General features: G+C 47.3%; 1 protein-coding gene across 8 annotated transcripts in view; it reads left to right on the forward strand.

Annotated features, from left to right (window-relative positions):
• The window catches only part of PSD3 (pleckstrin and Sec7 domain containing 3), a 621,434-nt gene extending 606,639 nt beyond the window's left edge, over nt 1-14,795 (forward strand). For all 8 annotated transcript variants that reach the window (XM_021077991.1, XM_021077990.1, XM_021077989.1 and 5 more), the window contains one exon: nt 6,896-14,795. In XM_021077991.1, coding sequence (XP_020933650.1) covers nt 6,896-7,105 — 210 coding nt within the window. In that variant the 3' untranslated portion in view covers nt 7,106-14,795. The remainder of the gene's footprint in view (nt 1-6,895) is intronic.

The raw sequence follows: 23,608 nt of genomic DNA on the forward strand, positions 1-23,608 counted from the left end.
AGAGACCTTTTTTGTTCATATTTGAGGAATATTCTTACAGTTGGTTGAAGACCCACTTAATTAACATTGCAAAAACGTGTAGTAAGGAGGTGCCAGAGTGAGGAAAGAACTTGCTTTTAGTAGGAAGAAAGCCATTAAGCATTTGCACTGCGTTTGGCTGAGATCTCCATGTGTTGGCTAATCGCAGTATCTTGCATGTTGTAGGTTTATAGGGAAGGACCAAGAGAGCTGTACTCCAGCCCCTATGAAGAGTAAGCAAGTGGTATAAAACTATTAATGGATGTAATAAAATACTCAATGACTTAATTCTTATTATGTGACCAACAGTATGGCTTAGAGTGAAATAACACCCATCAATAATTTGTTGAATATTCAGAGAAAACCCAACAAAACTACATTACACCAAAGCCTATTAATTAAGCATATCTATTCATAAATAAAATTAAGATAGGAAGTGCGTGTACAACTCAGGATTTTTTTTTATTGAAGTATAGTTGACTTATAATTCTGTGTTAGTTTCTGGTGTACTGTAAAATTGTTCAATTATACATATATATGAATATATATTTTTTCATGTTATTTTCCATTATGGTTTATATAGGATATTGAATATAATTCTCTGTGCTAGGACCTTGTTGCTCATCTATTCTTTATATAGTAGCAAGTACCAAACTCTTAATTTATCCCTCACTCCCCTTTCCCCGTTGGTAATCATAAACTTGATTTCTGTCTGAGTCCGTTTCTATTTTGTAAATAAGTTCTCTTGTATCATTTTTTTAGAGTCCACATATAAGTGATATCATATGATGTTTGTCTGAGTTACTTCATTTGGCATGATAATCTCTAGTTTCATCCATGTTGCTGCAGATGGCATTATTTTGTTCTTTTTATGGCTGAGTAATATTCTGTTGTGTGTTATATACCACGTCTTCTTTATCCACTCCTCTGCTGATGGACATTCAGTTTGCTTCCATGTCTTGGCTATTGTAAAGAGTGTGGCGGTGAACACTGGGGTGCATGCATCTTTTCAAATTAGAGTTTTCTCTGGATATATGCCCAGAAGTGGTGATGCTGGATCATATGGTAGTTCTATTTCTAGTTTTCTCAGAAAACTTCGTACTGTTCTCCATAGTGGCTGCACCAGTTTACATTCCCACTAACAGTGTAGGAGGGTTCCCTTTTCTTCACACCCACTCCAGCATTTATTGTTTGCATATTTTTTTTTTTTTTGAATCTTTAGGGCCGCACCTACAGCATATGGGGATTCCCAGGCCAGGGGTTGAATCAGAGCTGCAGCTGCTGGCCTATGCCACAGCCACCGGATCCAAGCTACACCACAGCTCACGGCAATGCTAGATCCTTAACCCACTGAGCAGGGCCAGGAATTGAACCTGCATCCTCATGGATACTAGTCAGGTTTTTTACCACTGAGCCATGACAGGAACTCCTGTTTATGGACTTTTTGATGAAGACCATTCTGACCAATGTAGCTTTGATTTGCATTTGTATAGTAATTAGCATCTTTTCGTATGCCTTTTGGACATCTGTCTGTCATCTTTGGAGAAATGTCTATTTAGGTCTTCTGCCCATTTTTGGTTGGGTTGTTCAGGGGTTTTTATTGTTATTGAATTGTATGAGCTGTTTATATATTTTGGAAATTCAGCCCTTGTCAGTTAACTGGGATATTTTTTTAATGAGTGAGTCCAAGCTGAGTGTTGACCATTTTGTTAGTCTGCGACTAATAGAAAACTCTACTAAGAATTTAAACAGTACAACATTCTTTATCTCACTTAAGGAAACTGAGTAAATCATCACTGGATGCTTGGGAGTTGTGACCAAGGATTATGATCTTTCTAGATGTCGGATTTGCTGTCTTTAGCACATTGGCTTTTTTGTTTTCTTGCTTATCATTTCATGGTTTCAAAATGCCTGCCCTAGCCCCAGGCATTTCACCTCCCACCTCTTATCAGGGCAGCAAAAGCTGCTTCCTAAGGAAGTACCCTAGTCTGCTCTCATGACGTGTCTCCTTCTGTGTGGTCTCAGCCACACGGCTACAGGGGTGACTGCAAGGGGACAAGGTCGTCATGTCTGGGTTAGACCACAATTCCTGTCCTGGCACCCTTCATGAAAACCACAGCTTCATTAGCTGGAAGAAAAGGCTGCTAGGGAAGTTGCAAACAGTGTCTGCTGCTCTATCCTCTACTGGCTTCTTTGGCCAAGATTGGAACATGGTCCTCAAGTTTTCAGTCTCTGAACTGGCACATTGGGTTTAAAAGCGATCGACAAACACATGTCCTACTGCTGCTCTGCTTTTCCCTACACACCAGCTCTAATCTAAAACTTAAATTTCACCATTGGCCTTAGAGAGAAGATGAGAGTCATGTCTTCTCTGAAAGGAAGAGAGGAAATAAAAGATACCACACAGCTGCATTCAGAAGAGATCTGTCTTTCCCTCCACAGGCAGAGGAGCAGGGGCAGCTAGGGAAGGGACTTCGAGCATCCCCCTGCCCCTCCTGCTCAGCTCAGAGCTGCTTGTCTTGGCTCAGAGCCAACCTTTCTTGGCCCCCAAAGCCTCTGGTTAGGGATTTACATATTTAGATGAGTCTGTAATCCCAGAAGGACATGGATTACAGTTCTTCCAATAATCCTGATTTAGAGATATGTTTTTCTAAAATAGTTTGAAGAGGCATTCGGCTTGGCTGCAGAGAATGGTAGAAAGCAAAGCTATATTCCTGGGTTTGGTAGCCTCTGTCCCTGAAGCCTTTTTAGTTCAGGAATAGAGCACAGCCCTTTGGAAGTTCCTTGACAAACCCACGTTGATGTTCTCTTATTTCACTCAGCACCTGAAGAGTCGTAGTTTCTGTTCCCCCTTCACCCTTGTCTTTGTCTTTTCTCCTCATCTGATGACTCATATACTGCCACTCCTCTGGTGTGCCTTTTGTTTGTTGATTGACACCTTGATGTAATTGATTGGAGACAGGCAGCAGCTTTGCAGCTGGAGCTGCAGAATGAGTGGATGAAGTTGCTTTTCTTCATATATATTTTTAGATGAATTCTCCCAGTAGTGTCAGTTTCTTCAAAAACTGTTAGAAATTGGGACCAGGCACCTTCTCTCCTTTTGTCCCCTTTCAAGTCATCTCAAAAGATTGTCCTTCATACCCCTTTCATTGCATAAATGCCCTAGCTTTGTGAAATAGTAAGCCTTACATTGGTTTTCTGAATCTATTTTTAAATTGCCTTTAGATCATTCTGCTAAACCTTGTTCATATTGAGAGTAGTTCTTTCCTGCATTTTAATCTTGCCACCAAGGCAGTTTAGAGACAGATTAAGTCTCTAAATTCCTTAGAATGAGTAAGACTTTAGATTTCACTGACGCATAGACCACTGTGTAATGCTGATGACATTTTTTTATTAGCAAGTGTCCTTATTAAACCCTTAGTAGCTTTCTGAGAAAAGCTTAGTATTTCACTCTTTTATTTTGTTACTTCTTTATTAAAATTGGAATGTGCATCAATTAGTGATGCTTTCATCTGCAATTATCAGTACCTGACACACATGAGAAGGGGCTCCGCATTACTAATCACCAAGGAAATGCAATGGAAACCACAGTGAGGTAGCACCTCCCCCCTGCCAGAACAGCTGTTACTTAAGTGAACACAAAAAACAATGTTGGTGAGGATGTGGACGAAAGGGAACCCTAGTACACTGTTGGTGGGAATGTAAATTGGTTCAGTCAATGAGGAGGGATGAATTAGGAGTTTGGGATTAGCAGATGCACACCACTATATAGAAAATAGCTAAACAACAAGGAACTATATTTAATATCTTATAATAAACTAATTGGGAAATGAATCTGGAAAAGGATATGGATGATTGATATACCACTCACACACACACACACAACTGAGTCACACACACACTACTGGTACACCTAAAACCAATACAACTTTGTGTGTCAACTATACTTCAATTTAAAAAAAAAAAAGGTGGTGGGGAGAGTTCCCGTCATGGCTCAGCAGAAACAAATCTAGTATCCATGAAAATACAGGTTCCATCCCTGGCCTTGAACAGTGGGTTGGGGATCTGGCATTGCCGTGAGCTATGGTGTAGGTCACAGACCCAGCTTGGATTCTGCTTTGCTGTGGCTGTGATGTAGGCCGGCAGCTGTAGCTCTGATTGGGCCCCTAGCCTGAGAACTTCCATATGCCACAGGTGCAGCCCTTAAAAAAGGAGAAAAAAAAATGGTGAACCCATTGTGGAAAACAAACAGTATGGCAGTTCCTCAAAAAACTAAAAATAGAACTACCATATGATCTGGCAAGATAGAGCAAGGTGATCATTTTGAAATGTATAGAGATATTGAGTCCCCGTGTTGTGTACTCAGAACTAACAGTGTTATAGGTTAATTATATATCAAAAACAAACAGACAATCTCAGAAAAACAGACCAGATTTCTGTTACCAGAGGTGGGATTAGGGGAGGGGAAATTGGATGAAGGCAGTCAAAAGGTACAAACTTCCAATTGTAGGTAAGTAATGAAGCAAATGATAAATACAATCAGCACTGATGTATGTTATATATATAAGTTGTTAGGAGAGTAAATCCTCAGAGTTCTCATCACAAGGAAGAACATTTTTTTTCTATTTCTTTAGGTTTGTATGTATATGAAATGATGGATGTTCACTAAACTCACGATCATTCTTTCATGATGTATGTAGAGCAAATCATTCTACCGTACACCTTAAACTTACACAGTGCTGTGTGTCAATTATATCTCAGTGAGATTGAAAGAAAAAATGTGGGGGAAAAAAAATACCTGATGAACAGTGGCTTAACCCCAAAGGAGTTTTATTCTTCAGACATAGCAAGATAGTCAGAAGAGGCAGTAGGGAATCATAGCCTTGGATCTAGCTCATTGCGTCATCAAGAACCCAGGCTCGGAGTTCCCGTTGTGGCGCAGTGGTTAATGAATCCGACTAGGAACCATGAGGTTGCAGGTTCGATCCCTGCCCTTGCTCAGTGGGTTAATGATCTGGCGTTGCCGTGAGCTGTGGTGTAGGTCACAGACACTGCTCAGATCCCGAGTTGCTGTGGCTCTGGTGTAGGCTGGCAGTTACAGCTCCCATTAGACCCCTAGCCTGGGAACCTCCGTATGCCACGGGAGCGGCCCAAGAAATGGCAAAAAGTCCAAAAAAAAAAAAAAAAAAAGAACCCAGGCTCTTTCTGTCTATTTGTCCTCAGGCCTAGTATGTGGTCCTTTTGCCTTCATGCCTACTGCCACAAGTCAGAGGGGTGGGGAGAGCTAAGAGTGAGGGGCTAGCAGCAGTGGCTTCTCTGAAGCCTGTCCCTTTTATCAGAAGGCAAAACCGCTTTCCCAGAAGCCTACCAGGAGATTTCTCCGTACATGTCATTGGCCAAAATAGCACACAGCCCATCTTATCTGTAAGGGGGCTGGGAAAATAAGTGTTTGGGTTTTTTTCAGCCTTTGTAGTGGGAGGGACATGGGAGAAGAGGTGCTTGAGAATGGCTTTTGATTGGTTCAACCTAGTGTCTGTCAGAATAGTCATCCTAAATACACATTCATGCGCGTGTTTTCATATCCAGGGAGGAAATGCAGCTGAAGAGTGTGGGCTCTCCAGTCAGATTTCCTGAGTCCAAATCCCAGATTCACACCTTTGTTCTGACTCAGGGCATGTCTCTGCCTCTATTTCCTTTACTGTAAAACGGGGTGATAATGTACCAATTGTATGTGCTTCTCATATTCACAACCCGATGCTAGCATGCAGGCACCCCATAAATGTCATCAGCCAAAGCTCAGCACCCCACACCGACCAGACCCAGAGCAAGCCTCATGACTAGCAGCTTCTCCCTACTTTTGAACAAAACAACTCAACTCGAAAGAATAGCTTCAAGCAGCTTAATAATTATTAATTCAAAACTGAGATATACAAAATCTCAGTCTGACAAGCACAATCCCTAAAAGATTTATAGTCATAACAGACTTTGCCTGCCTTTGTTGGGACAATTTATAACTGACATTTTTTTTGTTTAAAAATAAAATACTTCAGGCCTTCCATAAATTTTTCGTGTGTTGAAGCTGTATGATGACTTATTTTGACTAGAATCTATCAAATCAAGAATCTGAGACCCTTCTATAATCTGCAATGTATGTGTGTGTGTGTGTGTGTATGTGTATATATATATAATATATACATATAGTGGCTTCGTAGAAACTTTTAAAAAAGCACCAATTAGGGTAAAAGAAAAAGTCTCTGTAGTTTCCTTCTCAATTACTCCTAGAAAAAGATACCCAGAGATGGGAGAATCAAGGATCCATTTTAAAACATACTAGACATTCAACAAACAGTTGTTAAAAAAAAAAAAATTGCATGACAAAAAAAAGCATGCAAAAATCATTTCAGGTTTTGTAAGAAACCATAGTACTCCGAGAAGTTGGTAATCCTAGCAGAAAAGCAGCGGCGGGAAAGCCAGAGCAGCTTCTAGGAAGTGTCCGTGGTCTCCAAGGGGAGGACAAGATGGAGCTTCACCCCAAACTGCTTCCTCAGGTCGGGAGTGCCCCAGTGGCTCAGGGTGTTAAGAGCTCAGCATTGTCACTGCTGTGGCATGGGTTCAACTCCTGGCCAGGAAGCTTCCGCATGCCAAGGGCGTGGCCCCTCCAAAAAAGCAAAACAGAGAGCCTCCAGGCCAGGTCAAGGGGAGCAGGGCGGCCCCACGGCTGTGACCTGAGCCTGAGGGCGGCTGATCCCCTAGACCAGAGCCACAACCCCCCAGCCCCTCCACCCCCAGGCCCCTCCACCCCGCCAGGGCTTTCCGGGTCTGAGTGTCCAGGAAGCAAAGCAGAACTGAACCCTGACCGTCTTCTCTGCTCGCACAGAAAACCCGCTACGAGGTGTACGTCCGCGTCCTGAAGGAGGGCGGCGCTGAGCTGCTGGGCAGCGGGGGGCCCGCGGGCCTGAAGAAGTCGCACTCCAGCCCCTCACTCAACCCCGACTCATCTCCAGTCACCGCCAAGGTCAAGCGAAACGTGTCAGAGAGGAAAGACCACCGACCTGAAACGCCGAGCATTAAGCAAAAAGTTACTTAGAATCCGTCTGCGGCCAGAAATGCTGGTCTGGTCGTGGAGCAAAACAGCTTTTCAAGATCTTTCTGGTAAACCCGTGAATATATTTAAAAAAAAAAAAAGTCTGTGACTAAATGGTGCATTAGTAACCTTTTCTATTGTATATTTTTGTTAGTTTCTGTACAGATCGTCTCTTTGCTCTTGATTTCTTTGCTTTGATGATTTTTTGCTACTTGAGAACTAATGCACCTTTTGTGAGGGGAGGGATCACGGTTTCAGAATGAATTACCCATCTCTCTCCCTCGGTTCTCTCTTGTTTGCACTCTACTCAGTTGTTTTGTGTATTCTCAAATCAGCTGTTACACTTTTTTTTTTTTTAAGGTTAAAAATTTAATCCATTGTGAAACACTTAACTGGACAACCTTTGTAGTTTAGAAAATTCTAGCCAGAGTTAATATAAGCCTTTCTCTGTGAAATCCTGCCTGGTCACAGAGGTGGAATCGAGCCCTCGCAGGCTCAGGAGTCACGAGGTTCCACCGTGAGGCCGCTGCGCGCACTCCTGACACCTAGCGGTGCATCCGGCCCTGCTGAGGGCCGGGGGCCTGAGGACCTGGGACGGGAGGACTTTGGAAGCCTACTGGCCTCCTGGAAGTGCCCTTCAGCCACGCATGGAGGGAGGAAGCTGAGTCTCGCTGTGGAAGACTGAGGAGAATGACCCCAAGTTCATTTTGTTTTCTGAAGGATGGTAGCTGCAGTCGACTGCTAGAGAGCAGACATGCCTTTGGTCTGCAGAAACTGTCACCTCACAACTGCAGGGTCTGGATGAGGAATCTAGAACTACCTACCAGTCGATACCGTGCCATCCAGGAATTAGGTCCTTTTACATCTAGAGGCGCAGTTTTGTCTCCAGGTTTTAAGAATATTGAGGCCTTCCTAACAAAATAATATCGAAATGGAGCCCCTCTCATTTGCTCCTCAATCGAAGCAGAATAAGAAAGGAAAAAAGTGAGGGTTCTTTTTCTTATAGTTGTTTAGCAATAGAATATTGATTCTTTAAAATAAGTCTGAAAGTAATAAATAGTCTGAAGGAATTATGGTTGGAAAACTGACAAACCTTCTGGCTCCATGTGCAGATGTCCTTAATCTGTGACAGCAAGTTCACTCTGCGATACTGAACTTTCCCCTAAAAAGAAATCCTTGATTTTAAGTCATTTCTTTGTATCTGCTCAAAACAGTCACAAGCTTGTTCCAGGGACAGTCCCGTTGAAATTCAGGGTGATAACAGAACATTCTCTGGTTGAGAAAGAGAACGTGAAAATTGAGCCCACTTAGAACTTCCTGATTTTGAAACCTGGAAACTCTGTGATCTTTAAATCTGTAATCTCCACAACTTCATGACTAATGGAATCACTTGGAATCTTCTTTTCTCTCCCACTGAAGTTTGCTCTCATTCTCCTCAGTTTACTAGCTAAGGTACTATGACCAAAGAATCAGGGACTCTGCGTGAATAGCATGGTTCCAGGGAGTGTGGGAAAACCTGCTCTCAAACCACGGTAGTTTCTAGAGGTATTTTGTTCTGATGCACCAGCATTTATACAGGACTATTTATTACCATATACTTCCTTCTGCTGTATAAATGCCCGTGTTCGCTGGTGCCCTGGAAAGAGAAACCCCTTCCTAAGGTTGTAGCTGCTCATTTTGTAGTGAGTGTTTTTGTCACACCTTTGAAAAACTCCCTCTATCTGGTTTCGGTAAAGGCGGTGACTAAATGTGTTTCAAAACCTAGAAACAAACAGGGTAGTTAGCAGCACGGCCCGTGCATTTGATTTTTTGGGGGAGCTTCTGACTGAATCCAAGATTTCTGCAAGAGGATAGTCTTTCTTCCTAGAATCTGAATTATCAGCCTGTTTGCTTTCTGCCTTCATCTTTATCCTAAACAGAGGGGAGTGAGGTACCTAGACCATGTCATCTCTGAGCTTCAACAACTAAAGAAGAATAAGCATCCCTGACTGGCTTGAATGTGTGTGCTGACAGTCTGTGTGTGTGTGTGTGTCTGTGTGTGTAGGATGTCTCCGTGTGTCTCACTTTGTCTGTCCTGGACGTGGAACGTTACCTCACTGCAGTGTTTAGACATTGAAGTTGCTCCGAGATACCAGGTCGGCGTCAGCACCAGGAAGGCATGGTGCTCAGCCCGCGACCTGCTGACCCGCTGAAGTTGTGTCCAAGAGCTCCTGGGTGTGCAGGCCAAGTGAGATGGAAAGGGCACTTTTGAAGCGACAGAATGTATACTGTGTTTGCCTGGTTTATCTTAAACGTAGCTGCAAAGGAGAGTCTGTGAGCCAGGGGCCCAGACTCTCCCAGTGGGATGCTGTCTGCACTCTATGGGGTCAGTGACCTTGCAGGCCAAGGACTTAGCCTGTAGGAGGCAGGACCTGGGTTCTAAGATTCTTGCCTGTGGCCCTTTTCCCTCTGCGGTCATTTCTTTCCTGTGGTAGCCAGCCAGGGGACACCGAAGACTGTCCCTTTCATAGCCACTCCAGACCTGCCTCCCAGATCCGGTACAAAGCGCTGCCCCATCCTTTCTTCCTGCAGGTACAGCCCCCACTCACCCAACCTCAGCACCAGGAGCCCTGCGATTTCTCTCCATCTGATTAGTCATTATTTCTCTTCACATAAACATACTTAACTTTTAGTACAGAAAGTCTTGATAGTCATCAAAATACCTGGGTGATGGTCTTATGGCAGAATTGCCCATAGGTGTGGCCTGTGTATGAAGGCAAGTGTTTCAGGCTTCATCCCCCCACCTCACATGTTGACATTTACAGGATGGTGTCAGGAATTGCTTGTTAGCAAGGGAAGCTGAATCACTAACATGCAGAGTCCTTATCTTATTGCCAGCTGTAGACACTATCCTAAGTATGCCTTTTACAAACATCATTTGCTAACTCTTAGTAATACCTGATTAAACCGAGCAATACTTCTGTGCATTTAATTAACCTCAGTAAAGGCAGCGTGTGGAGTTACCTGGGGAACTGCAGCTGGAGTTGCTCTCAGGTAGAGGGTGGACAGCAACCGTGCAGGACCCTCCGTGCTTCTCCAGCTCTGACCCTCATTCCCAAGATAAGGACTGTTTCCTGGTCAGAAAGGACATGAGGGAGTTAATTCTGGACGAGAAAAATTGCCCGGCTTTCCAGGGCCAAGTGAGGGTTGGTGTCTTGAGTCTGTGTTTCACCTTGTGGCCAAAGCACAGAGCCTCTGAGGCTGGAGAGGAGTTTACGCACCCAGCAGGTCAAGAGCCTTGTGCTGCCCTAGCTGCCCTTCCTCCATCACGGAAAGAGCAGGAGGATGTTGCTGGGTAGGCAGGGCTTGCTTTGGCCTCGAGCTGCCCTCTTCTCTGCCTCGCTCCCAAATCATAGACAGCGGGAAGAAAATTAACCTTAAAAAATTCCTCCATTGTCTTACAACCAAGACTTTCTTAGTTAGTTGTCATTGGAATTTGGTTCTCTGGCATTTGTGCCTGTAGTCATCCATGAAGCTTTTTCAGGCGTGAGTTCCCAGGGCACCTCTTAGCCTTGCAGCCCAAACCTCTGCTTTCGCTCTTGTGGGCCGGGTCGGGTGTTCCGCAGGTGGGAGCAGACGACCTGACCCCTTCCCCTTTCACTTGACAGCATTTTTGCCCTTGTGAGATGAGCACCGTTAAACAAGGACCAGGGTGGTGCCCAGAGCGACTTGATTAAAGTAGAGCCTAGTTAATGACTCGCGTGACTTTGGGCTCAACTAGCATCTGCCTTCCTCGCAGAGCACCTGAGTTATTCTGACAGGAAGAGGTCAGTTGGCTTTGTAGGCACATGAGCCCCTGCTCTCTGGCAGGCTCTTCCCCAGGCTACCAGCCTGCCCCAGGCAGTGGATGTCTCCGTCGGCCTCTGCCGTCTCAACCAGCAAGTCACCCAGGGGACTTTGTGCCGCGCTGGGTGCTCTGCGGCTCCTGCTCTTCCCAGGGTCTCTCAACAGGAGGACTGAGGTCCAAGGCCATCACCCTTTCCCTTTTCCTTTTGTGCCCAGAGTGTCCCAACACCCAAGTGGGCAGCCCCCGCCTGGGATGGTGTCTGGCCAGTGCCTGCAAACAGTGTCTTCAGAGACGGTCAGTACAGTCTGTGGACTTGGAAGCAACAGCAAGAAAATATTGCAAGTTAAGTAGTTGTATATACAGTAGGTTTCCTTCAGTCTCTCTGGCTCATCCTTGTAATTTACGTGTATCTCTGTGGTGTTGCCAGCTTTTGGAGAAGATTCATATTGATGATGTGTCAGACATCAAAGAATATGCTTTCTGTCACCTGCCGAAGTCGTAACTGTGGGTATTTATGGCCGTGTGTATCTATATGTATCAATGTGTAGATTGTACATCAGTATACAGTGTACGTACATCAAATTTATTTTTGTCCAGTGTGATATGAAAAGCAAGTAAAAACCTCATAGGATGGAGAATATAATGCAGTTGTGGAGAGTCTATATAGTGGTACTGTTTTATTAAACTTAAATTCAAATGATATTTTGATTAATTTTTTTAATAAGATTTTATGCTAGAAAATCTCATCTTTGAGCTTTGAATCACCAGAGCAGAAAGGACTCTGAACTAACTTTGTTAAACTATTTCAGTGTACTGTGTACAATACTGGGGGGGGGAGGGAGGGTAGCTCATTATAATATGGAATATACAGAAAGAAAGAAAAAAAAAAACACACACACAGGCAGCCTATTGAGGTCTGAGCAACTTCAGTATTAAAAGCATTTAAGCATAAAGTCAGTGACAGTTGGGGACTTATTACAAAATGTGATGCTTTCAAGCACACGTTCTTTATTGTTGTGATTAGTCCAGAGGAATTAGCACTGGTTACCTGCGTGTGTGTGTGTGACAGTGGCTCATGGCATCCCCAGCACCGGTCCTTGCCCTCCCCACCCGGAAGAGGTACTGCCCAGCTGGAGTAGGTCAGGACTCCCAGAGATCGGGGCTGGGCCCCAGGTTTGCGGTTGCACAAACCAGCATCTAGTCACAGGTAAAAGAACCTTAGGACAGGCTATGGACCAGGTCAGAACTTTCATATTTTTCTACTTAGGTCGATTTTCCTGCCTCTCCCCAAAGAAGAGCCACTGGCCTTAGCTGTCTGAGCTTACTGCTTATCTTACAGTGTATATGTAGATACCTAGAGATTAAGATTTATTAACCAGCATGTTGGTGTATTTAAAGCAAATCTGAGTGTGTGTGAATGAGTGGCTGAGTGCAGAGCACGTGTCTACCCTGCCTGGCGTTCCTCAAATCCAATTCAGAGGACGGGAGTTGTGGGGTGGGCGGCTCATCTCCGGCTCCAGGCCGCAGTAGCGGTGGTGGTTACACTTGAGTTTTTTTAATTAACGCCATAGTCTCAAACTATTTTTGCAAATGTATCCTGTTTCCTAATCTCTTTCTGACGTGCAGTGAGCTGGCTCTGGCCGCCTGGCGGGGGTCTCTGCTCTGCGAGAGTGTGTTTCCTTCTAAGAACTACAGTGATTTACAAAATCACCCGTTTGATTCAGAAATCATGTACAAAAGGAGTAGCAAAGAAAAACTTTAATTTTGGGCCTTAGTCATTGGAAAGGTTTGGACTTTAGATGTAAAGCCAGGTAACCATTTGGCCTAGATAATAGCATCTCCTCTGTGGAGAGTGTGCGTGCACACTGATTAATGCCGTTAGGCTACGTTTTGAAACTGTAGGGACAGAAGTCATGAGACCATGTGAGCTGGTCGCCTTCCATCTGGGGGAGGCCTGCTTGGGGCCAGCCCTCTGCCCTGAGAAATCTGGGACCACCCTGTCGCCTCAGGCATGCAAGTGGAAGGGAGCCCTCAGCGGGGCCTCTGGCGTGTGTGTGTGTGTGCCTGCACCTACACACGTGTGCACGAGTGTTGTGAGGGCTGAGCAGAGGTGGCAGTGCCCCACGTCTGGCTCTGAGACCAACCACATGGGGGACACACATCTGTCTTCCTGGCAGACCTTGCAGTTCCCAACACCCCGCGAGCCACCGGGGAAGTTCTAGGGGCTGATGACCACTGTCCAGGGCAGGGCTGCTGCTCGCTGTGGAGACAGTTCCTCTGAGCACAGCGGAGCCCCGCATGCCCTCCCCTCCCTCGGGGCACAGGGAGCTGCCCAGCAGGGTGGTGAGAGTGGACGTGCAGGACCCAGCTACAGCAGGGTCCCCATCTCAGAGACAGCCTGGGCTCTTGCGAATCATGTTATAAAAATAAGCACCTTAATGTCACTTTCTTGAGAATATTGGTTCCTAGAGAGATTTGGGGGAGCTCAATTGCTAACTACCCGCATCTGCCTAAATGCACCCCGGGGGTCCCCCACCACCACCAAAGCTCAGCTCAGGACAGCACAGCCAGCGCCACCCCCCTCCCCACACTCCTGCCTGACACCGCAGGACATCTGCAAAGAGGGGGCTTCTCCCGGCCCCTCTCCCCATGCTCCCAGAGCAGGAGGCATGAGTTGGGTTGGTCCATGCCTGCTCCTTCCCTGGCTGTAGGGGTCCAGCCGTCCTCACAGGCTGGCCCTGCTGAGGGTGACTGAGTGACTGCAGTGACACATGACAAAAGTATTAAGAAAATTCTCAAATTCTCGGACTGAAGCCAAGGCCACATCCTTTGCCTTTGCAGCAAACAAGCTGGCAGACTGAACGGTAACCAGGGATGGGTTCATCTTGGCCTTTGCCCCCCGCTTTCTGCAAATGGCTAAGGTTCATCTCCGTGGAGGGGCCCAGGCCAGGTGAGCACTTCCAGGTAAAGGCCTCAATGCTCCCTGCATGCTCTCCTCCCTCGGGTTTAGGAGCCCGTTTCTAGAACAGGAAGCCTCACACGTGGAGAGCCAGTACGGCCGAGCCTGGACTACTGGGGGGCAGGCAGAAGGACCGAGGTCCGTATCCTGTTATGTAAAACGAGCTCATGACTTTTCCAGCCTGTGAACTGGGTTGTTTCCTGGGGCTCAAACTCACTGGCAGAATGGCTCATTCCTTGACCTTGAGAGTTTTCTCCACCAATCACTTCAGTCTCACTGCAGTCCTGTTGCCACATGTCCCTGCAAACTGTGCAGGTAATGAGCGATGAAATAGCAGCCTACTCCTTTTCAGTGGCCACGCTGTCAGCATTGGCAGACCTGGGTGAGCTCACGGTACCCAGTCCTGTGCTGGAAACTGTTCCTCATCACCCACCAGATCCGAGTGACGCCGTCTCCGAGAAGTCACGGCGTTCGTGGTGGCTGTCGTTGGAACGGAACAGTCCTTTATGTGGATATTGTTCAAGTGTTTAAAGACTATTTTGAAAATTAAGTTTACATTTTACAATCGCTTTATTTTTTATTAAAATAGTTGTATATAAATATTGCCCTATTTCACTGTTGTTGAAGTAAAAGCTAAATCGTGCAGACCAGTGAGTCACCTGATGTGTATAGAAGCTGTGACATAGAATACATTTCTCTAGTGTGTAAATGTTCATGAATATAACTGTTCCTGTGTTTTTATAAGTTGGGGATCATTTGTTGTTTTACAACAACATTTATTGCATTTAAACGGTTTTTATGTAATAGACATCATGCAAAATAGTGAAGGATTTAAAATATGTATATGATATATGTAAATGTACACACTTTAGAAAGAAATAAATCCAACAAATTTCAGTCATTTGGGAGAAGGCTTGTATTTGCTTATTTATTAAGCAGCTAGAATAACACCTTTAAAAGTGAACACAGCAGACCCCCCTCCCCCCTCACACGAAACACCAACCACAAGCCCCACAGTGAGGGCTTTGGCCGGGTGGGTGGTTAAGGCGGTGAGAAAGTCAGATTGTTAGCCCCTGCTGCCCTCTCGGACAGGGACTGTAAGGAGCCCGGGGCCTTTGGTGGGGCTGGGAGGACAGAAGGACAAGGCTTTCTGGGGTCATTTCAAGGACCCACGCACATCCTGTTCACTCCAGCACTTACCTGGGTGGTGGGGCCAAGGGCTGGATGGTCACTGCTTCAGGGGCCTTGGGTCTGTGTGTGTTCACATAACCAAACTGGATGCCGAAAGTAACATCTGCTGACTTGGAAAATAAAGAAAATAAAATTCCACCGCAGTCCCTTAACTTCTGAATGTTGGAGGAGGTATCTCATGTCTGGGGCGTTGGGCTTTTGGAGCAAGGTCGCCGGTTATATCCCCCCAAGCATAAATAAAAGTGCTACCTGCAGAGACGGAAACCAACCTTTCTGAGGAGGGACCCTCACTGGGACAGATGGCAGGGGTGGGGGAGTTCCCGGGCTTCCACCTCCACTTCCCTCAAATGTGAGTCTTCTCATATGAATACTGAGTCATATTGCACACCTGAAATTAATACGGTATATGCCATCATAGCTCAATTTTTAAAATCAAAAACAAAATAAAATATGAATCCTCCTTACCCGTTGTCTGTCCCCTGGAGCTTGGAGTTTTGTGTTATCTTGTCATACTCTGTTGCACAATTAATAATATTAGAGCCAAAGGAACTATAACCATCGTTTTTAAAAGATGAGCACTCACTGAGGGGAAACTCAGACACAGGGTGAATTAGGCACTATATTGAAGAAGCTAGCCACTCTGAGAACACCTCACCTCTAGACGTCAGATCCACGGCTCTGGGGGGGTTTACCCGCGAGGCTGCTGCGTCACTGTCAGTTTTTATGGACCATCTGTCAGCAGGAGATCTTGCAGGCAGACGCATCAGAGAAGAGGGGGGTTCTCGATGGTGGAGACCGCTTTTTTTTTTTTTTTTTTTTTTTTGTCTTTTTGTCATTTCTTGGGCCGCTCCCGCGGCATATGGAGGTTCCCAGGCTAGGGGTTGAATCGGAGCTGTAGCCACCGGCCTACACCCCAGTCACAGCAACTCAGGATCCAATCTGCGTCTGCAACCTACACCACAGCCCACGGCAACACCAAATCCTTAACCCACTGAGCAAGGCTAGGGATCGAACCCACAACCTCATGGTTCCTAGTCGGATTTGTCAACCACTGAGCCACGAGGGGAACTCCAGGAGACAATGCTCTTGACTTTAATTCTGCACGTGGTTCCAGCGTGATTGGGAAGCAGCAATTACGGAGGCCAGTGTGGTTTGCCAAGAACACGCCATTTTGGATGATACTCATTTTGATGTCATAGGCTTAAGTAGATTAAAAACCACAGTAGGAAGACTCTGAGCCGTAACAAAGAATTTAACAGGGTCTTTGATGAAATAAGTCTGGGCTAAATGGAGACGTCTGATCTGGATCTTAGTACCTCTGGCAGGGGTGTCACCACTCGAATGGAACTCACTGAAGGCAGATGTCAACCCAGACGAGCGTCTCTAGGCTCCTGCGACAAAGCTTGCCTTTTGGCCTCATTCGTTCAACACTTTTTTTCTTTTTGGGCTGCATCCGTGGCATATGGACGTTCCCGGGCCAGGGATCGAATCCAAGGCGCATCTGCTACCTAAACCACAGCTGAGCCAATGCCAGATCCTTAATTCACTGCTCTGGGCCAGGGATCGAACTCATGCCTCAGCAACAACCCAAGCTGCTGCAGAGACTACGCTGGATCCTCAACCCAGTGTGCCACAGCAGAAACTCTGTTCAACATCTTAACTGATAAATTCACTAAAGCTCTAGAAGGCACTCCTGGCTGAGCCTCTCAGCTTCCATTGGGGGGGCGGGGGCTGCACCCCAACAAACTGCAGAAGATGCCCCACATCTTCTGTATCCATCCTTCTACTCAGTGCTCTGTAGTAACCTGCAGGGAGAAAGACTGAGAAAGCGTGGATGTGTGTACGTGTATAACTGACTCACTGTGCTGTACACCTAACACAACGCAACATTGTACATCAACTCTATTCCAATAAAAAATTGTTTTAAATGTTTGAGCCCTACGTGGGGGGACAGGAGAACCGAGCTGCAGAGATCTAAGGTGTCACCAGGTCTGGTTAGTGGAACCTCCGAGAAGAGACAGGACAGCTCCATTCAACGCTGCCACGGCAGACGGTCCTCTACCCACGGGCTTGTTGCCATGTCCGGGGGAGCACTGAGGACCCAGAGGCCAGGGTAGTGGACCGTACGACAGCCGGCGATATCATCATTGCAATATCCGAACGCTCAGTACCGACCCTCCTCCCATCTCTACGTGACTCTGACTCAGCACCACCGTCCCTGCTACAGGAGGGGAAAAACCTGCATCGGGCTATGTCTCCTCGGGCCTCTGGCAGCATTTTAATGCCTCAGCGGCTTCCCTCCTCAAGTACAGACGGTGCAGCTCTGACACTGCCTCTCTTGGCAGACTCAAGTTTGAGAAGCAATGAGGCCACGCACAGGAGTAGGAATGTCAGTGTGTCACCCGCTGGGAACAGGAAGTAAACCTTGCCCACAATGGCACCACGTGGATTTAAAATCCAAATGCCAGGAAATTGTGTGTCTCCCTAGGAACTTGGGGGTGGATTCCAACACTGGCCTGCTGCTGCCACATCTCCCCAGGGGCCAGCCTGGAAAAGTGGGGCCTTGGACCTTCAGGCTGAATGAGGGGGTGGCCCCTGTGTCTTCCCCGTAGCTCCCTACCCCACCTTGATCACAGGCCGGCAGATCAGCGGCATCGGAACCCCAGCCGGGTCACCCCTGCCAAGCCCGAGGCAGTGATGCTGGTGCACAGGGGCCGCCACAGCCCCTCCCTGGCCCCGCTGCCTCCATAAAGGGCAACCAAGTGTCAGCTGTGTTGCTTTGCCTGGCGCAGTGCTGAACTGTCCCTGTGCCTCTCAGCTGTCCTCACAGAGAAGAGAGTCCAGGCCCCCGCCGGGGTGTGAGCTGGCAGCGATGCAGCAGTGGTCAGTGGCTCACACTCCCTTCTTGGCATCAGCGGCCTCCTCCTGCCCCAGGCCCAGCCTGACCCTGCAGGAGTGGCCCTCTCTGCCTGGCCTCTCCCTGCCTGAGCAATGAATAGAGTTAGTTCTTCCCTCTGCACAGCAGATTCCTGGCCTGTAGGGCCTGGAAAAGTGTATCCAGGAGCTCTTACCCAGCAGACTGCCAGGAGCACAGTGGTGGATAAAACACAAGATGCCAGTTACATTTGAACTGCAGATCAGAGTTCCCGTGTGGCTTTGCAGTGACAAACCTGACTAGCATCCAGGAGGGTGCAGGTTTGATCCCTGGCCTTGCTCAGTGGGTTGAGGATCCGGCTTTGCTGTGAGCTGTGGTGTAGGTTGCAGAGGCGGCTCGGATCTGGTGTTGCAGTGGTTGTGCAAGCTGGCAGCTGCAGCTCCAATTTGACCCTTAGCCCGGGAACTTCCATATGCCATGGGTTCAGCCGTTAAAAAGACAAAACAAAACAAAACAAAAAAACACACAACTGTAGCAGCTCAATAGGAGCAATACTTCCTGCATGTAAATCCCTCCTGTATAATATCTGGGGCAGACTTAAGCTGTGGGAAGGATTCATGGTTTATGTGAAATTCAGATGTAACTGAAAATCCTGTAATTTATCTGGCAGCCCTACTGGGGCCCCTCTCACCCCCAGCATTTCCTCACCTAGCCGACCATTTCTTGGCCCCAAAGGGGATCTGGCCAATATCCTTTGGTTAACCAGACCCATGAAAGTTCGATCACACTGAACAAGCTCACAAGGGACAGAAGTGTAAAGCCAAATGCCTGTTTTTTATGTGAATAGAAATGAAATCCGGAGTTCGCCTTGTGGCTCCGTGGGAGTGAATCCGACTGGTATCCATGAGGTTGCAGTTTTGACCCCTGGCCTCGATCAGTGGATGGGGGATCAGGCGTTGCCATGAGCTGTGGTGCAGGCCGGCAGTTGCAGCTTGGATTTGGCCCCTTGCCTGGGAACTTTCTTATGGCTCAGGTGGTCCCTAAAAAGCTAAAAAAAAACAAAAACAAAACTCCTGTGGCCAGGAATGTTGGTGGGGTGGAAACAGACCTTTTCCCCCTCAGGCAGATCTGCAGTGGGGTCAATTATAATCTGTATTTTACTGAACTCCTCAAGGGCAGAAAGCTGAACCTTTGCTCAGCTTTGGGCCAGGAGCTGGGCCATGTACCTGGTCCCAAAGCTGCTTAATAAATATGTGTGGGATGGACTCTTAAGAGAGAGGCGGCGGGTGTCGTCAAGTGTTCCCGGTCATGGCCACTCCAAGACCATCTGTAACACCTCTCCCTACGAGGGGCCATGCCACCAGCACAGCCACAGAGTCATGGGTGAATGCTACCCTGGATGGTGCTAAACGTACATGGCCTCATAAGACCTCTGCTCTTAAATGGTGAAGAACAGGGATTCTGGAGTCCAGAGGAGCTGCCACTTACTTTCTGTGTGACTTTGGGAGAGTTACCTAACTTCTCTGTTCCTGTTTCCACATTTTAAAATGCAAAGAATAGGAATGCCCTAGCAGCCTAGCAGTTAAGGATTCAGCATTGTCACTGCTGTGGTTTGGGTTCGATCCCTACCCCAGGAACTTCCACTTGCTGTGGGCACAGCCAAAAAATAATAAAATTAAAATGGGAAGAATAATAACACACAACTCAGGGTTGTTATGAGGCTTAAAGGAAACAATATATATAAAATACTTAGCACAGCACTTGGCCCTTAGCAAGCCCTTGTAATAATAGTAAATAATATTAATTAACGTGACCTTATGAATAGTATTAATCCCATTAATGATAATTGCCAGCTTGTTCGTCCTGCTTCTGACCCAGGAGGAGTTGTACTTAGTGTCTATCTCAGCTCATCCACTATGTACTGATTTGGTCATGGAAGGATTTTGGAGAAGGTTGCTTTGCCCACCACCACCTGCATGTCAAGAGGCATCATGTAGCAGTTTTTAAAAAATTTTTTTTAGTCATCTTTTTAGGGCTGTACTCGCAGGATATGCAATTCCCAAGGTAGGGGTCGAATCAGAGCTGCAGCTGCCAACCTACACTACAGCCACAACACAGCTTGGGACCAAGCCACATGTGCAACCCACACCACAGCTCACGGCAACGCTGGATCCTTAACCCACCGAGCAAGGCCAGGGATCGAACCCGCATCCTCATGGACACTGGTTGGGTTCATTATCGCTGAGCCATGACAGGAATTCTGTCATTTAGCACTTATGTTGTCTACGTCTGCTCTGATCTTGGTCCTCTAGAAAAGTGGCTACTGATATGGTAGCCACTGGTCACAGAAGACAATTTAAATTCAAGTTAAATGCAATTAAAGATCTATTTCTTCTGTGTTCCCATCGTGGCGCAGCGGAAACAAATCCGACTAGGAGCCATGAGGTTGCGGGTTTGATCCCCCGCCTTGCTCAGTGGATTAAGGATCTGGTGTTGCCATGAGCTGTGGTGTAGGTCGCAGACGCAGCTTAGATCCTGTGTGGCTGTGGCTGTGCTGCAGGCCGGCAGCTGTAGCTCCGATTTGACCCCTAGCCTGGGAACCTCCATATGGCCGCAGGTGCGGCCCTAAAAAGCAAAAAAAAAAAAAAAAAAAAGGATTCTATTTCTTTGCATGACACATCAACACCCCCATCACCTGTTGGACAGCACTGCCCTGGACTCATGTTTAGTTGGGATTTTCTACACCTTCACACCCTTTCATGTCAATGAAAACCCATTTACGGATCAAGTCCAGGCACAGCAGTCACCCAGAGATGGTGCTTCCACCCAGTGTGTTTCTCACACTGTGGAGCTGTGCCCCGTGGTAAGAGCAAACAGTACCGCCAAGCATCCCTCCAACCTGTACAGACAAGACACACACAGTGCTGCCAAATAGCCTCAGAGGAACATTCCAATCAAAATAATGCCAAGTATAACAGAGATCTCATTGGAACTTAAAAATGAATGAAATTTCCTGGAAAGGGAGTATTTGCTTCAACACCATGAGCAAGTCTGCCCTGAAGTTTTGCTTTGGTTTCTCCCTTGGAAATCTGGATCTCGCTTCCTGCTCCCTGCTCCCTCACAGAGCTGTTAGAAGCAAGGTGACGGGATGACAACCAGGGTCCCTTCCTCCAGTTTGTCCACTTGGACACCTGGAGGCAGGGCTGCCCCCTGCTGGAGAGGAGGACAACTCACAGTCCTGTGTGGACCCACTTTGCGAGGTGAGAGTTTGCACCCTGAGGAGGCTGGCTGCTGGCAGTGTGATCTGTCCTGGCCTCTGAGTTTGCTGTCTAGCTGATCACAGGATTCCCAGACAGGTTCTGCCCCTGTAATACCAGGCATGCCATGGAGTGGGGTAGATGAAAGCTCAGATCTCGGAATTCTCATTCCTTCTGGGAGCATCCACAGCCCACCTCCTGGGCAGCATCATCTCTGCAACGCCCAGCCCAGCTCTAGACCTAGACAATTGTACCTGCCTGGGGTCCACTGAACCCAGAGCTGTTCTTGGTCTTGACTTTGGGGCTCAGTAAGCTTGTTAGATACAAGTGATGGTGCTCAGAAACTGGTGAAAACCAGTGTTAACTGGAAATGATCCAAGCGGAACATTTAAATGTATTATTTCTTTTAACCTCACAAATGATGAGGTCACACGTAAGTGATGGAGCCAGGTATGAGCCCAAGACCTGTGCTGTCTGTGGCCACGAGGTTCACAGCCTGGAGCAGTCAGGGTCCAGCCAGGAGGGGAACCACACAGTAGTTTCCTCCAGGAGGATATAACATTTAAAAAAGGACCAGCTGGGAGTTCCCACCATGGCACAGTGGGTTAAGGATCCAGCGTTGCTGAAGCTGTGGCATGGGTTGCAACTGTGGCTGAGATTTGATCCCTGGCCCTGGAACCTCCATGTGCTGTGAGTGCAGCCAGAAGAAGAAAAGACTGATTATAACAGAGGGTTGAAATAATACATGAGAGGTAATGAAAGCACCAGAGAAAACAGAAGGAGCAAATATGGAGGCAAGAGCGACCCCAAAGCTGAGCAAGTCACCCAGGGAAGAGCCCTCCTCCCAACCAGGGCTGGATCCAGGCCTTGGGAAGGACCAGGCTGTACCCACTAACAACAGGTACACACCTCTACCTCTAGGCCAGTGGAAACTGCTGGTTGTCTGTCTCTAGAATGTGCTGGGCACATCCCCTGCAGTGCCAGGCATAGCATCTCTTGGGACAAGCTGCCCAAGGGGACTTGGGAAGAAGCTGTGACCATATCGTGATATGTTGTGACCACAGGGGGCTGCAGGAGCCTGACACCGGACAGGCCACCCATCCTACAGGAGCCGGTGAGTCTCCCACAGGAGCCTGGAGTTGGAGGAGATGCGCTCACCAGGAGGTGAGCTCAGAGGAGAGGCATGCAGAAAAGCCTGGTCCTCTGTCATCTTCCTCCAGCACCTCTACTGACAAAGCTCCTGCAACCTGGCAAAGAAAGCTATTTCAAGGGCTCAGATCCATTGTCACAGAGCAGGCAGTGAAGGTGAATTTGAGCTGGAGGCTGGGCCTGGATAGCTGGCTCTGCGTTGGAACCCTTCTCACCCAGGGGGCCCCGATGGTGCTTACTTCAAGAAAGAGCTTGAGGAGCTCCGTCGTGGCTCAGTGGTAATGAACCCAACTAGTACCCATGAGGATGCAGGTTTGATCCCTGGCCTCTCTCAGTGGGTTGGGGATCTGGTCTTGCCGTGAGATGTGGTGTAGTTTACAGACACAGCTTGGATCTGGCATTGCTGTGGCTATAGTGCCAGCTGGCAGTTGTAGCTCCAACTCAACCTCTAGACTGGGTCAGGTCTGACCTGTGCTGTGACTCCAGGCAAAGTGGTCTTCTACAAGCTTCAGATTCTTTTTTCCCCTCCAACATTTTTGGTTTTGAAAACTTTTCAGTCTTTAGAAAATGTGAACAATTCATGCAATGATCACCTGCCATGTGTCAAATTCTCTGGAAGCAGAGGCTGAGACAGAGTTTGTGGGCGAGCTATGGATGAGGGATGAATACCTGTGAAGGGAGGGATGAAGAAGAAGAGCTGGCAGAAGAGGAGATGGCCTGGGAGTGGGGCCAGACAAAGCCCATCTACACTCAGCGCGCTAGCCCCATGCTGGGCAGAGTGACTGGGCTTTGTACCCTACTTCTCAGCACCTGGAGAAGCATGAAGACTGGGGCAGCGGTGGGGAGAGGGATGGCTGGGGCCCCCTGCGGCCCACAGGTCCTTCCTGGAGGAGGTGTCCGTGGTGCACATCTGTGTCTCCCAGATTTCCCAAAGGCCGACATTGTGCCAAATTATCTAACCCCCTCCCTATATCCGCTCACTCGGTCACATGTGCACACACACTTACGCTTTTTATTTTAGGCGAACAACTATTGCCTGTGGAGTGAATAAGCAATGAGGTCCTGCTGTATAGCACAGGGAACTGTATCTACTCACTTGCGATGGAGGATAATGTGAAAAAAAAAGGCACACACACACACACACACACACATATATATACATATAATGGGGTTGCTTTGCTGTACAGCAGAAATTGACACAACATTATTAAATCAACTATAATTGAAAAAAAAGACATTTTCCCCCTGA

This window comes from Sus scrofa, chromosome 17 (assembly GCF_000003025.6).
Source record: "Sus scrofa isolate TJ Tabasco breed Duroc chromosome 17, Sscrofa11.1, whole genome shotgun sequence".
NCBI classification, from domain to species: Eukaryota; Metazoa; Chordata; class Mammalia; order Artiodactyla; family Suidae; genus Sus; species Sus scrofa.